This window comes from Vigna unguiculata, chromosome 5 (assembly GCF_037176805.1).
Source record: "Vigna unguiculata cultivar grain cowpea cultivar isolate G323 ecotype 2 chromosome 5, ASM3717680v1, whole genome shotgun sequence".
Classification (NCBI taxonomy): domain Eukaryota; kingdom Viridiplantae; phylum Streptophyta; class Magnoliopsida; order Fabales; family Fabaceae; genus Vigna; species Vigna unguiculata.
Window position 1 is genome coordinate 15,793,714 of NC_140796.1, and position 16,562 is coordinate 15,810,275.

General features: G+C 36.4%; 1 protein-coding gene, 1 non-coding gene and 1 pseudogene across 4 annotated transcripts; 2 read left to right on the forward strand and 1 right to left on the reverse strand.

Annotated features, from left to right (window-relative positions):
* Positions 1–1,196: 1,196 nt before the first annotated feature.
* Positions 1,197–12,791, reverse strand: LOC114185123 (GPI transamidase component PIG-S-like protein). Of its 3 annotated transcripts, none has more exons than XR_003604751.2 (13): positions 12,603–12,791; positions 11,885–12,503; positions 11,288–11,372; positions 11,114–11,203; positions 10,705–10,778; positions 10,416–10,500; positions 10,234–10,323; positions 8,544–8,674; positions 7,601–7,682; positions 7,467–7,514; positions 2,381–2,453; positions 2,041–2,269; positions 1,197–1,742 (listed from the first exon to the last, which is right to left on the reverse strand). XR_003604751.2 is itself a non-coding variant. In XM_028072655.2 (13 exons), the coding sequence occupies exons 1-13, from the start codon at positions 12,757–12,759 to the stop codon at positions 1,626–1,628; spliced, it is 1,755 nt and encodes a 584-aa protein (XP_027928456.1). In that variant the 5' UTR covers positions 12,760–12,790; the 3' UTR covers positions 1,197–1,625. The 3 variants fall into 3 exon arrangements, 2 of the variants coding, with proteins under 2 accessions (XP_027928456.1, XP_027928455.1); XM_028072655.2 differs by having other exon boundaries at positions 2,166–2,269; positions 12,603–12,790; XM_028072654.2 differs by having other exon boundaries at positions 1,260–1,772; positions 2,166–2,269.
* Positions 5,978–6,501, forward strand: LOC146886139 (uncharacterized; annotated as a pseudogene).
* A 76-nt stretch (positions 12,792–12,867) lies between the features above and the next one.
* TRNAK-UUU (transfer RNA lysine (anticodon UUU)) lies at positions 12,868–12,940 on the forward strand. Its single transcript has one exon. It is a non-coding gene; the product is annotated as a tRNA-Lys (tRNA).
* The last annotated feature ends 3,622 nt before the right edge of the window (positions 12,941–16,562 follow it).

A 16,562-nucleotide genomic window follows, 5' to 3' on the forward strand; every position in this document is an offset into this window, starting at 1 on the left:
TCAGTCTTAGAAGTTGACACCTATTAACATGGTGAATTCAAGACTCTTCCTCCATAGGAGTAGGAGTCTCAACGAGGTTTGAACTCGAAACATTAGATTCTTTACAAGACTCTAATATCATCTCAAGTTTGAACCTCATTAAGAATCTTACTCCTACAAAAGGAAAGTCCTAAATTTACCAAATTGTCAAGTGCTACCTATGAAGGAGGAATGTTTGTTAAAGAAATTTGAATCCTTGTATGAAGGTGTTAACCTTTTTGTAACAATGATATCAAAGCTTTACCACGAATCGGTATTTCAAGTTTGAATCTCACTAAGGTTCCTTGTCTTGTAGAGAGGAGTCTCGAATTTACCAGACTATCATGTATAAGAAGAAGGAACTTTTGTTAAAGGATTTTGGAATATGTACGAATAAATTAACGTTTTCCTAAAATATCTTTAGTCATTATTGCTTCAACTCATTCATATTTATTATTATATTCATGATTTTCCATCCAAAAGCACCGAAGAACTCTCTGGATGGAAAAGTTTCTGAAGTTGGAGAATCTGATAATGGTCAGATAGGTGCATTGATATGTCAAGAACAGTGACCTAGTGAAACAAAAAAAAGAAACTAATATGAAATTAAAAATGTTAGATTGAAGTACTAAAGAATACTAATAGGTCTTACCTCAAATTTTATTTATCCAAACAAATAATATCGTTTCCATATCCTCCATTCCTCAATTTTTATGCAACCAAAACATACATTAATGTAAGTTTTTTTTTTTCGGGTATTGTTTTAGATTCATACAGTTGGTTTAAAATTCATTTTGAATTAGATGCATGTTCTGTCATAGTGTTTATTGTAATTGTAAACTCAGGGCATTATGCTTATTTGAAGTTTATGCAAATTATTAGAGTTTATCGTTTGCACAAATATAATGACTCTAACAATAGCGTCTCTCTGCTTCATTTGACAGCTTTAGTGGAGGAACCATGGTTTTTAAATGCAAAGATAGATACTCAATTTTGTAACAAATTTGACATAAAAGGAATCTACTTATGATTTATCAATGTGTTCTCGTATATATGCAGTTCCCAAAAAAGACAATGTAGATGATAAAATTCCCTCGTAAATCTCCATAATTTTTGCTCCACTAATAAGGTTCTACCGCTTCAGTAAGGAAGGAGAGATGTGAAAAGTAAGATTACAATGGATGCAAATATCAATTATTTCATTAAGAAATCACAAATAATAAGCACAATTCAACAAAATCTAGTCAAAGGTGTCGTTTTTCATTCACAATATGAAGTGCACAGTAGAATAAAGATACTCGATTTGATAGATTTCACATAGTAATGAAACTTTTCAATAGCTAAAGTATGATTTTTAGTAAAATGCTTTTTTCTCCTCAATCTACTCAACTATGGTAGAATCAAAAGCCACCGTGCCAACATTACCTTGCTCCAATAATGTGAAATGTCCGGTAAGTGTCATGTCAATATTGTCATTATCAGCAAAATTCACACATTCAGCAGATCTTGGGAAGAGAGGACGGAGGCTTTACTGAGGTGCTTTACCACATGCTAGGCCCCAACCACCAGGAAACTTCCTTCATCTTGTTAATCTATGGTCAAGAGGATTATGAAACTTTTTCTTTGGCCTTCGCTGCTAAATACTTTCTATTTTCTTGCTTGTACCTCTTCCATTCTCGTAAAGCACCTAGGAGGACATGCATAATAACTGGCAGGAAAAATGGCTGCAATAACAGAAGGAAAGTCGTCAATTGCTGCTTAAAATCGACTCAATTAATTGATGTCGTATCTCAGCAGCAGAGGCAGTAACAACAAACATAATGAGGTCAGCAAACAAGCCAAAAAGAATTTAGACTTGCTCAAAGAACAAAGTAAAGGCTAAAGAGAACACTCAACACAAGCTTCCGTAAATGACATCTTTTTATGGGCACCACGGTCCTTCCAATATCTTAATATTCATTTCAGTCTTTGTGATAAAAAAATGACAAATTAAACAAGAATCGTTTCAGATGCATAACCTACATTCCCTAATGATGCGTGCCAAAAGGTAAAGACGACCACCAATATAAAGCAATCATCCACAGGTCAAGTTCTATCAATTCACAGAAGCCGGACTATAGGGCAGAGAGGAGAGTTCAAGGACAAACCGAATAGATGGCAAAACAATGCTCAAATGAATAGTAGCTTATAGACATAATTGAAGGATGAAAGAAGGCATCCTCGGCCAGAGATCTTGATTGCCTTGATGATACTGATAAGAAAAGAGATTAACCATATTTTAGTAGCAGAAATCAGGTAGTAAACTTTCATCAAAGTCGGTAACAAGCTTTTGATATCATCATAAAGTCTATGAAAGGCATACCAGCTGAAGCATCATATATTCCAATAGATGCATTACTTTGAGCAAATTTTGCTGCCTCAAGAGAAAACTTTACCTGCTCGAAGACCATAAAATATTGAGAAACAGTATAAGTTGGAAATTAAAGATGAGGACAACATTTTTATATCAATTCATCGGTCAAAGTTAATATACAACAAATGTATTAGTACCGCTGAAAATCAAGTTACTTTCTGACCAAAATCTAAAATTAAATATCATAACTTACAAATTTTTACAACTAAAATGCAAAGGGAAAAAAACATTATTTTACCTAAAATGAACATTCACTGATAGGGGTTTGAATATTATGTGTTTAAACCCCAGTTCAGTAGTATGGGATATTCGGTGTAGTATTCAAGTATGTGGTTTCCCCTTCTTAACAACTAGCTTTGGTGTTTGTCAGTTGGTATTAGAAGTGTTGAATTGTAGGTATCAGGAAAAGACTTCCTTCTGATAGGTGGAGGGTTTTGACCAACAAAGAAGTTGAGTGATGTGCTATAAAGTGTTCATTGTCGAGATGTTAGCTCTCAAGGTCTATGATAGGAGGGACTTTAGCATTATGAGGCTGCGTTTAAGTCTCATATTGAGGAATATGGGATGTTCAGTACAGTATTTAAGTTAAGGTTCTCCTTACTTAATAGATTCAAGGATGGTTCCCCAAGTACTTGGGTGCATAATGACAACATGCACTAAAGTCAAACTTCAACACGCGATTAGTAGTAAGGGATGTCCGTAGGAGAAATGAAGTGTTTGGTTCTGCCCCTTTAAAAGCTAGCTTTAAAGGGTGAGTTCCTCATCCACGTAGGTGCTTATTAGTAACATGCATCTAGGGGTGGGCAAAAAATTTAATTTTCTTGATCCAATCCACTTTTGCTCCAATCCACTCCATTTATAATCCATTTTATTAAAAATCTAATCCATTTAAAATCCATTTAATGGATATGGATTCCAATCTAATTTACATTTTATATATCTTATGGATTGGATATCCATTTTATAAATCAAGATTTTTAAATATGGATAATCCAAAAAATCCAATCCAAATTTTCAATTTAAATTTTTAGTTAGGTTAGACTAAAGGTTGAGATGAACTATGCTAAATTCAGACTTGGATGGGTCTTGCTCGACGACCTATACGGACAGGCCCGACAACCATAAGAGGTTGGGCGGGCCTAAAGATATGAATGAGATAGGCGGGCCCGACAAACCGAACGAGTCGATCAGGCCCAATGACCTGATGAGCCAGGTGGGCCCGAAGACCCAAACGGGCCAGGCAGAACCAATGACGAAAACAGGTCAGGCAGCCCAAAGACCCGAACAAGTCAGGCAGGCCGAAAAACCCGAACATGCCTGACAACCCGAACAGGCCCGAAGACCCGAACAGGGCCCGACGACAGGACGGGCCCGACGACCCGGACAGGGCCCGATGACTCGGACGGTCCCGACGACCCACCCGGGCCCGACGACCCGGACGGCTCTGACGACCTACATGGGCCTTACGACCCGGATGAGCATGACGACACGAACAGGCCGGACGACCCGAATGGACCAGACGATCCGGACGAACTTGATCACTTGGACGACCCTGATGGGCCTGGCGACCTGGATGAGCCTGACGACCTACACGGGCCTTACGACCCGGATGGCACGATGACACGAATGAGCCCTACGACCCGGACGGGCCCTACGACCCAGACGGGCTCGACGTTCGGACGGGCCCTACGACCCGAATGTGACCGACGACTCAGACGGGCCTGATGACCTTGAAGTACCTGACGACCCAGACGGGCCCCACGATTCAAATGTGCCCGACTACCCGATTGGGCCCGACGATTTGGACCGGTCCGTCCGGGTCGTCTGGCCCGTCCGGGTCGTTGGGCCTGTTCGCGTCGTCGAGCTTGTTCGCGTTTTCTGGCCTGTTCGAGTTGTCCGGCCCGTTCGGGTTGTCGAGCCCGTTTGGGTCATCGTGCCCGTCTGGGTCGTTCGGGTCGTCAGGCCCGTCTGGGTCGTCCGGGTCGTCGGGTTCGTCCAGGTCGTCGATCCCATCCTAGTCATTCGGGCCTTAATGACACAAGTTTTAAGAAATTCAATTTAAATTTCTTTTATTAAAAATGGATTCTGGATTTTAAACTTGATCCAAATATTTGGATTGGATTTAAATCTTGATCCAAATATTTGGATCTTGATTTTAAAAAAATCCAAACTACTTTTGCTAAAAAAATGAATTTGGGTCAAAAATCTAATCTAATTATTTGGATCTAAAATGGATGTGGATTGGATCATTAAATATCCAATCCATGCCCACCCCTACATGCATCAAAGACAACACTTCATCACCCTATCAGCTATTAGCATATGAATGACATCATAAATAGTACTGTTATAAAAATTTATATTATTTTCTGAGGAAAGGTGTTTTGTGTTGTATCTATTTATAACCTAGAATCCTAGGGAAAAACTCTTATCACATTTTCCTTTTTCTCTTTCCTTAAGCTTATGTTGAAAGTCATTGATCCTTATAAACATATGAATCTGAATAAAAAGAGATATCTAACATCTATCAAGTTCTTTTTCTCATATACTCCTTCAAGTTAGTATAAGAGCTTGATCCAACTCTGCGTATATTGTCCAATGAGTTAACATCCTGCATCAACATTGTCACTTCTCACTATTACAAACATGGTAGTTAGAATCGTATGAATTGTACAATTCGTATCACGATACGATTGCAAATGCCAAAAAAATCACAACTTTCATTTATAGACACACATAGATCCTAAATTTATATAGAAAATATTCTAAAGGAAAAGAATTAGCTCAACCTACAGTCACAAGATCTGCAACTACTTTTCTAACCCTTCAATGTATAGCACAATAGAAAAATGCTCTTCGAGGTATGTTTGTTTCAGAAGAATGGACAGCTAGTAAATATGCTAGTAAGACTGAAGGTAAACAAGTAGTGAGCATTGTTTTATCTGATGATAGATTTTGGAAATCTATCCAATATTGCTTGAAGTGTGTCACTCCACTTGTGAAAATACTAAGGCTTGTGGATGGAGACTCAACCTGCAATGCCATATATTTATGAAGCTATGGATAGAGCTGAAGAGCAAATAGCTGCAAATTTCAAGGATGAAGAATCTCGTTATAAAAAAGTGTGGAAAATAATTGATACTCGTCGGAATTTGCAGTTACATAGACCTCTTCATGTTGCTGCTTACTACCTTAATCCTAAGTAAGTAACTATAACACTATACTTTCTTAGATTACAATTTCATAATGATAGATTTTAATACCTACTTTTTATTTGACCACAGAAAAAAATGATCCAGATAGAAGGATTAGATTTCAACTTGATCAACAACTTGGTAGATTTAAGAAACCCCAAGGATTATTTGGAAGAAGCATGGCAATTGATACTAGGGATAAGAAGGAACATGGTATAAATTTTATTTTATTTTTTTAAGATTTTATTAAAATCATAATTCCACAATTATAAATGTTAGTTTTTTATTTGACATTGCAGCTCTTTGGTGGTAAAGTTATGGTGTTGAGGGTAAAGAGTTGCAAAATCTAGCAATGAGGATTTTAAGTCTCACTTAGTGTTACTGGTTGTGAAAGAAACTGGAGCATATTTGATCAAGTCCATACCAAAAGAAGAAACCGCTTGGAACAACAAAGATTAAATGCTCTTGTCTTTGTTAAATATAATCTTCAACTTGAGATGAGACAAAAGGTTTAGAGAAGAGAAAGGAGATACTTATGATCCTATATGTCTATTTGATATTGAATTAGATGATGAGTGGATTATTGGAAAAGAGGATCCTTGTCTACCAAACGATGTTTCATGGATGGATATACATGAATATTTTACTCTTGAAGAGGGAGCTCCAAGCAAGAAAAGGAAGAAGGGTCCAAGAAACTTAAACAAAAAGGGAAAATCTACTACAACAACAAATGATGATGAAATTGAAGGGATGGTTGAAGAAGTTGAGGAAGAGGATGAAGATGAGTTGCCACAAAATGTTATATTAGATGAAGAAGATGATCTAAGTGACATTGATCTTGGAGATGATGAAGGAAAGAATAAAATTAAGATGTAACATTTAAATTGGAGATCTTGACTTAATTATAATATATGATATTTTTAATGGTTTTTTTTTTTCATATGACTCATTTTTACTTAAATATATTATATTTTATTTATCATGTATCTTATGATTCATAATAGGATTTGATTCACGATTCAAAAAAATTCACAAAACGATTCACGATACGAATCTCAATTAGATAACTATGATTACCAAGTCTAACCTATCCTTTGCAATCAGCAATTTTATGCACACTCCTCGCATTGATCTTCTCAGATACCTCAAAGACTTGAGGATAGGGTTTGCCATATGAAGATAAAGAAGGTAACCAAAGATCTAGGTTTTGTGATGCTGATTGGGCAAGATCTCTTGTAGATAGACATCCCACTATTTTGGATATTGTTTTTCATTTGAGGGAATATTATTTCTTGGAAAAGTAGATCAAAAGGTTTATCCAACAACTAAGGTCTTACGAAATCCAACAAATGAAGATGTACTCTAATAAATCATGCAGCTCTTCACATTGCTTCTAACCCTATGTTTCATGAGAGGACCAAACATAGACATTAACAATCATTTTGTTAGAGAAAAGTTGTTCTCCAAGGAAATTTGCACCGAGTTTGTTGGCTCTAATGATAAACTTGCAGACATATTGACAAAATCCTTGAGAGGACCACGTATTTAATTTATGTTCCAAGCTTGTATGTTTCAACTCACCAAGAGTGCTAGAATAGTTTATACCATTTTCTGAACAAAAGTTGTTTTGTGTTGCATCTATTGTAACCTAAAATCCTACAAGTAAACTCTATCATGTTTTCCTTTTTCTCTTTCCTTGAGGTTCTTTTTTAAGCCACTAATCCTTACACGAGGGATCTAAGTTAAGATCTCTCAAGCTCTTCTCTCATATACTCCTTCATCTAGTGTCATCCAACATAAGTCTAACAAGCAATGGTCAAGCATGTAGACCAAAAAATCACCTGTTTTCCAATCTCATCCATGATAATCATCCTTGGCAATGACTGTACCTGCAGGAAATGAAAGTTCGACAATATTTAAATAGACAGTAGCCAGCAAAAACAGACAGATGAAGAAACTTAATTCAGAAACATACCAATCTAGAAAGCGATCCAAGTGTTGTAGCACATGAAAGAAGATTAAAGCATATATGCTTCCGAGATAAAACATCCAACTCCCTACACAAAATTCACCACAAAAACAACTTCATGGTGATTTGTTCCTTACACAAGAAAATAAATTATATAAATAAATAGCTTCGGCCTCTTAGCCACGTGCATACAGCATAAATGTAACAAAATTTCCCTTCTACCACCATTCCAAACTAAATGTGTACCTTTCGTGCCATCAACCAATACCATGTAGTCTAGTCTAGGGTTCATCTATTTAATGGACAATACAAGGTTATCAGATCATGATTCATTATTCATATAGTAGATCATTAAGCCATTTTTTTAATCACGATAAATAACATGCATTGAATCATATAATTCAGAGACACATCAAAGATAGCTTAAAATATATCATATCAATGATGTGTAGGGCTCAATCTGATTTTCTTTTAAACTGTAAATTTGACAAGATAAAGAGAAGTCTCACGTATTCAAGTCAAAAGTAAGAAGGAAAATAAATCATTGATCTAGCCAATATGGTGCGCTAGAGCAAACAAGTGACCGCATTAAGCCATCATTTTGGAAGAATGAAAGTAGAGTAACATAACCAACCAAAAAAGATATGAGTGAGTTATTTTCTCCAGTTTGAGACGGACTATAGAGAATCTGAATAGGACCAGTTTTATATTCTCTCTTTATTACTATTACTATTATTATTTGTACAGTTATGTTTATATTGGTATTATAGGAATAAAATGTCCTCCAATTAAATGGATTGATTGTAATTATTCTATATAAACAAACTCCGCTGTATATTTGAAACAACCAACATATTCTTGGTTCTTTACTTTTGAACAGAAGAAAATAACTACATAAAACATGCCGTTGGTAATTTTAGAAGGGTAGAACAAGGACTATTATTCTCACCATTCTGTGAAACCCCTTTCACTGCCTAGGAGAATGGATGTGCCTGACTCACCAACATAAAGGTTATCAGACTTCAGACCAAGGAGTTGCCGCAGCTGCCCCATGAGAACTTCAAAAAGCGTCTGGAGATCCTGTTCCAGAATAAGCATGCTTCAATGTTTGGCACGAGAATTAATGATTATCTACAACACTGAGACTATAAAAATGCATGTCAAGATTATCTTAATACGAATGAATAATTGCCAAGTTTGCCCAGCTTCATGAATCACGAGCATCTTTTTTAAATGAATATTAACTAAAACTAAGCAATTTCCAAACATGCACCAAGTATATCTGCATAATAAATGGCATTAAATTCTTTATTTTATAAAAAAGAAAAAATTATTTTCCAAATTGCTGTTTACAATGATAATCTATCGATTATAACTTAGAACATATCAAGGCTGAAAGTGTATCAGTGAATCACACATCAAATAAAAATAGGTTTAATTACTCGTAAGGTACCCAATTTGGATCAAGGGTGTCAAATTGGTACCCCGCGAAAAAAAGGTGTCAATTTGGTACCCAAATAAGTTTAAGTGCATCAATCAAGTCCATTTTCATTAACGCTGTTAAAGTCATTAACGTTGACCAATTAAAAGAGTATGTTGACACAAAAATTTGACACGTGGAATACCAATTATTTGTGACGTGGTAATTTAAATAAAAAATAGGAATTTTGAAATGAATTAAAAAAAATTTGTAATGTTCGAATTGGCCCTGAGTCAAGAAAAGCAGGAAAGCATAGTGAAAAGTGAGAAGGTGATCGAGGTTCATGTGATTTGGGGGTTTCTGCAATCTCAATCTCATTTCGCTCCCATTTCCACCGATTTTCATCTTCTAGTTTTCACCATCGACGCCGAATCTGAGTCCTAAATTCCCATTTCCTCTCCCTTCCGATTCATGACACAGTCACGTTAGACCAAGCTCCTAATTTTGTCCTCTTTCATTTTTCTGTCACTTTTATTCTTTGAACTGTACAACGACATTTGTTGCTACAATAGGGTAATTTCAATTCCAATGCCAATTTCAAATATTCTGAATTTTTTATGTATCTTTTTAGGTTTGGGATTTTAGGGTTCTGAAGTTTTGGGATTTTAGGGTTCTAAAGTTTCTACACCTAACCCTGGGGGATATTGATTGGGAGGAGGGGGAAAGGAACCCGAGATTAGGGTTTCCTCATAAGCTTTGTTTTTATTGGAAAAAATCAAAAGGGTGTATTTGGGATTAGGAAGAGGGTTAGGTCTGAACCAGCAAGCAAGCAAATGGAGAGGAAGAAGAAGATGATAACGGCCACAAATGACATAAGGCAAATTCAAACTTTACCATTCATTAAATAATTTGTAACACTGTACAATTGTTTTTTTTACACATCTTTTTATTTCAATGACACGTATTTGTTATGCATTGCCACATCACCACAAATTTAACGCCGTTTTTGACAATCTAACGGGATGCACCTGATTGATGCACTTAAACTTATTTGGGTATTAAATTGACACCTTTTTTTCGCGAGATACCAATTTGACACCCTTCACCCAAACTGGGTAGCTTACGAGTAATTAAACCAATAAAAATACTTGCGTATAAAAGTAACAATGAGGAGAAATTATTGTCAACAACATAGCCAACTAATGAATATAAGACAAACCTGACGAGAAATTGTATTTCTAACTGGATCCTTACTTTCTAAATCTTTTATACAGCTTTGGGGATTCCAGACAACAACACCTCCCCACATCTGCAACATTCCAGAATAGGTGCTTCATAATGTTAACAGACTTCATAATTTTATAAGATTATAAGGAAATTTTTTAAGGTAAGATGAATAACCGGAGATATAAAGCCATTAGTTTTAGAGATATCTCCGTTTGGAAGCTTCAGTTGAAGAGGACACTCCTTTGCAGATGGTATATACCTAATATAAAGAAAGCTTAAAATGTAAGCTGTCTTATAGCATAACGTAATAAACAAGCTGGAATCAGACAGTTGAGAAGTAATTTCATTCCCCCAGCCCCCCACCTAGTACTAAAGACTATATACCGTAAACTGAACAAAATAAATTCTAGATTCACGTTTGTGGCAAACAAAAAGTAAATAAATTTAGGATCAAGTGATATACACTACAAGTTGCAATACTTTTGACCTTCCTCCTGCTGCAACAGAAGTATCTAAGTGCCACTCATTTGAATTCACCTGTTTCAGATAGAACCATTCATGTCATAAATATAATATTATAGTATCCCACCAGATACGTGGAAGATAGAAAAACTACGGAGAGGAAATAAAAAGGAACAGTGTAGCAGGTTTCCATTAATAAAAAAGGTATATAACTAGAACCAAATCTAAGAGAACTCAAACATAAAAAAGATAACAAAAACCTCCGAATGGCCAAAATATAGGTGGGAAGTTACATTACATCATTATGCTAATAATTTTGTTGACTTACAATTTAGACCTCAAAACATGTAATTGATTTCAAATTAAACTAAATAGATGAATCATAATTCAAAGCCATAGATAGAACATACAAAGAAAGGAAGATCCTTGGCTGTAAATATGTGGCTGCCATGCTTATCATCCCAGTAAGAAAATGAAGACTTTGGTGTATGGTATAAAACCTGCAAAACAGGAGGAACAATAAATCACTTAATCTATGGGATCCAATGACTTGCAATAATTGTTACATTTACACGAGATTTCACCTGGCTTTCAACACTGATGTTGGCTATAGGTTGTAAAGCCTCAATCACGGGTTGTAAGAAAGTCTCATCAATTTCACGAAAATTCCTACAATATGATCATCACAAAAACTTCAAATTGGTACTATTCAAAAGTTCATAAGCAAATAATCCTGACCTGACAATAAATGCTGTGACCTACATTATGTAACAGGGTTCAGTGAATATTTAACATCAGCATGGTTAATCTTTGTCTTTAACCAATCATGGCACTAGTTGAAGCAGGTGCATTCTGTATCTGCCTCAACTTTCATAAGTATATATCTTACAATTACAATAGGTATTATTAGTTCATGAAAATGAAAATCTATAGAACTGATCTCCAAAAGTGTCAGCATGACCACATGGTTTCCTACTAAGCCATAAACTGGCAAATAATCTCATCTCTCGAAAACTAATTTGTATAAATGAAAACTTCCAAGCAACAATGCAATAGAAGCTGCACCTTACTCACAGTGAATCAAACCAAACATCAACTATTTATAAAACAGAAACAAAACACAATCATTCCATTTACCAATTGATACTAATCTGATTAAAATTGCACTCCACAATCCATACCAATCATATATCCAATCTCGAGGGTCTGCATTGAGCAAACTGAAAGACAGAACAATCCTCCCATCAGCACCAACAGGCATAAACTCACTGCGAATCGAACCATCCTCGTCCCCTCCATTAACAAAAACCTTCACAAAGATCTCAGCCACACGCAACACGGCCTCCTCCTCCTCTACCCTTCCCACAATCCACGCGTGCCGATACTTCCCCACAACACTCCTCACTTCCCCCCCTTCATTCACAACCACAACGCTATAAGCATGCCCTCCTCTATACTCCTTCACTACACTCCTCACCCATTCATCAGCATCCTCGTCATCACTCCGAAACTTCGCGCCAAAATCGAGCGCACTAACATCACCCCTTTCCACGGCCACGTCGACGGAGTAATTGCCTCCGCAACCGCCGCAGTCGCCGCGACCTAGGTCCGACATTTTCCTCGTGATCGCCGCTCCCACCTCGCGGTGCGAAGCCTTGAAATCGAAACCGATGAAAACGGCTTGAAAGCGGCATGGGAAGGACAGGGTATTCGATTCGACTTGCGACGAGAAGGAGTCGATTCGATCGAAAGGGAGGGGCGCGCGGTAGATTTCGATGGATTTCCACAGAAGAGGAAAACCTGCAGCAACAACAACAGCAAAACATAGTAATTAATTGATAAATAAATAAAAATAAAGTATTTGAAGATGAAAAGACTGAGAGAGAGGGAGGAAAGGACCTAGAATGAATGAGAGGAGCACCGAGAAACAGATAATGAGGCGTTTGACTCCAGGTTTTGTGTTTCGCGTGGTTTTTGAGTCAATTTGTGGCGTAGGGTTTTGCGTGTTTTCTTCTACAGGTTTTGAAGTTGATGGAGAATCGAAGATTTCCGCCATTGTTGATTCAGGTTTTGCGAATTCGAATTTGAGAGGTTGAAGACAAAAATACACTCTCTAATGTAAATTAAGTTTCATCACCCAAAGAATAACAAATATAAATGTACAGCCGTCTTAGCTCAGCTGGTAGAGCGCGTGGCTTTTAACCACGTGGTCGTGGGTTCGATTCCCACAGACGGCGTTTTTCATTAATATTTTGAAAAATACACTTGAGAACAACTTTTAAAGAATAAGTAATATGTCTTTCTTGCTTCATTACTTTATTAAATTAAGCTATCAAAATTTTAAATGAATAAGTTTCAATTACTTTAAATATTTTTTATAATTTTATCATCAACTTTGGTGGAGATAATTGAGTTAAGTGATTTTTTCAATTTTTTCAGTTTGGTTAAGTTCATAATGAGATTTGGTTATGTTAAGATATTTTACTTTAGGTCTTTAAATTTTTACTTAGTTATATTACTTGAGATGAAACTTTATTTAGATTAAAGATTTATATGTAAGGGGAGTTATTTATGTTTGTTTTTTTATAAAAACTTTTGGATGTAGAGATGATGTGACTACCATATTTTTATTTTTGTACAGGTTGTGTGTTGTTTGAATATATTGTAAATGGTTTGATTTGAGATGAGATTTTTGTAGTTTAATTAGATGAAATTCGTTGTGTTATAAATTTTAGGTTTAATTAGATTTTTGGTCCTCTAATTTATATGTTTGGTTCATTTTGGTCCCCTAATTTTTTTGGGGTTCAATTTAGTCCTCGACGTTAATAACGTTAAATAAGTTAACGACAGAGTGATTTGATGTGATACTTTGGCAATTAAAAATGATGTGGCAATGTAGGAAGATCAGATTATATGGATAGTAAAGAAAAAATTGAAGTTCTATTTGGGTTTTGAAAGAAATTAGGGTTTGAGGAAGAAAGAAAGAAATTAGGGTTCAAGGAAGAAATTGGGGATAACGGTTGAAGAAATTAGGGTTCGAGGAAGAAGCGAAAAACAATAGATAACAATTCGAAAAAGAAGGATTCACGGTCTCCTTGGGTGTGTGGCATAGGATCCCCGCTTTCTTCGTAGTGGCACGAAATCGAAGGTAAATTTTTTGGTTTTTTAATGGATTCGCTGTCGCGTTTTACTTATATGGTATTGAAATTTTGGGCGTTGGTATTATTTTTTATGTGTTATTCTGTCTCTGTGTGTTTGTAATGGTGTGTGGGTTGTGGTCCTGTTGGTTTGCAGTCAGTGTGTTGTGGTCCCCTTTTAAAGGAGACTGTGTTTAACTTTCTTGGGTATGGGTTGTAATATGTATTGTATTCGTGGGCACTGATAGTGCATAAAGTCACTTGTTTTATATTTTTTTATAGGTTGGGATGTGTGATGATAGATTTGAGGTGGTGGTCCACCATGGGGATACTTTGAAACGAATTAAACATTGAGTTATAGTAATGGGTTAACGTCCACGTTGGCTTGTGACCCAGATAGGTGGAGTTTTTTCGAGATAATGGGGATACTTAGGGAAATGGGTTATGTAAACATTAAAGAGTTGTGGTATAAAGTTAGTAAGTCAGTTGTATTGGAGAACAATTTGAAAATTTTGTCTGGTGACATGGGTGCAATGCACATGGTCAATATTGCTAGAAGGAATGGGCATGTTCATATGTTTGTTAGTCACTCAATTTGTGAAGCTGAGGTTGTGGACAATTTTTTGGAATATTTCGCTGAAGAGGTGGTGGCAGAAACAAAAACTAGAAATATTGAGGTCCAGGCTGAGGTCGATGGTCATAGTGGTTGTGGCGATGGAGATCACATTAATTATGTGGAGGATAATAATGTGGTTCATGAGGCTAAAATACAACAAGATAATAATGGTTGTGACATGGAATATGAATTGGAGGATGACGCTGATAGTCACCATAGCATTAGGGTGCAACCACAAACTGAAATGGATCCTGAAATTTAGGTTCTTGTCAATGTTGAGGTTCAGTCAGAAACTGAAGTTTAGGAAAATATGAGGTTGAAGAAGAAGTTGGTGTCCTATAAATAATGAGGTTCTTGTCAATGTTTTGTCCCTCATTGGTTCAAAATCTCAATCTATGAAGAGACCTACAATTCCATCATATTCCCTTGTAACAATCAACAAATGTGGATTCAAATAGAATTTCCATATGTATTGCCCCCTCCTAAACGAATTCTACTAGGAAGACCTAAAAAGAAAAGAAGACTTGAAGCTTGGGAGACGAACAAGAATGGGAAGTAGATTACAAAATATGGCTTGACTAAAAAATGTATCCAACAAATATGGGATCAGAACAACCATCAGCACCTGTAACAACTCAACCAACAAATGTAGGATCAGAACGGCCACCACCACCATCTATGACTCAACCAAGTCAGTCATCAGAGCAGCCACCACCAACACCTTTGACTCAACCAAGTCAGTCATCACAACAACCACCACCAACACCAAATCAGGCAACTCACTCATCACATCAGCCACCACAACAAGCAGCACACCAAGCAGGATCAAAAACAATTGTAGGAAGTCACTCATGCCACCTTCCAATTCCTCGTCCAACCTCAACCTCAACCATACCTAATAGAAGACAGAAACTCCAGCATAAGAGAGGACGTGTGTGGAAGCCATGAGGCTTGCTTATGCTTTTTTTGATGTTGCACCATTTATTTTGGGGCTTTGATGTATTATGCAGCTTTTAGATTTCTAAGTTAAGAATGCTTTGTCTACTTTTATTTTGCAGCTTTTACATTGTAAGTTCAAAAATCCGAAACAATATTGGATGTCTTTTGTGTTGTAACATTAAGTACAATGATGTGTTTATATAATATTGTGTTATGAGTGAAAATTTCTCTTTATTCAATGTTTGTAATGGTTGTATTCGATACCGAACAAAGATTTCTTTAACACCAATTTTTCATTAATTACTAACCAATACAACAATTCAACTTTTCAATTACATATTTCAAGTCAATAAAATGACATACACAAACTGATACCCCCCAATACACAAACTAATACCCCCAATACAGATTCAACACCACCTAATACAGATTTAATCACACACGTTTCATCAATCGTGACAACACAATGATGTTCACTACAACTAATAAACACACTATCCCTAGTACAACATTAACAAACATTTTGGATCCCTTAAGTTCTTTCTCCAGAATATATATCTTCCTCCTCTGCCTTATAATAGTGTTATCCCTTTCATCACTAGCATCTCCCGAACACCATTTAAAGTAATTACAACCAATGAAAGCTTCACTTCCCCTCTACTATTGATAACATTCAGAACACAAAACAACCTTCATGTTAGTTGCAACCACTTATTGATGAGCGAATCACAGAAAAAGGGTGATGGATCTAGCCTTGTAATTAGGACAACCTCAAAATTGCTTCCCACCATTTTTAGTAGTTCGAGCTGTTCTTAACACAACAACCTCTCCACAGTTGCAAGTGGGTGCTCCACCATGTGACAAAACCGCACCATCGTGATTAGATAACCTAGGATTTTGCATACCCCACGAGTTACAAGAGAGGAGCAAGATGAAGAACAGTGGCCCCTAGACATCACTCAAAATTAATAAAGCTTGGCAAATGAAGAAGAACTCCAGCAGAACGAAGAACAACAGTGAAATTAGGACAAATGAACAATTTTATCTCCATAAATAACCTTCGTTGCTACCTCATTACACCACATTGATGACCAGGTATTCAAAACTTGCCACGTTCCTGTTCCAAACTAACACAGTGGCACTATTCTGACACTGTTTAACCAAAAC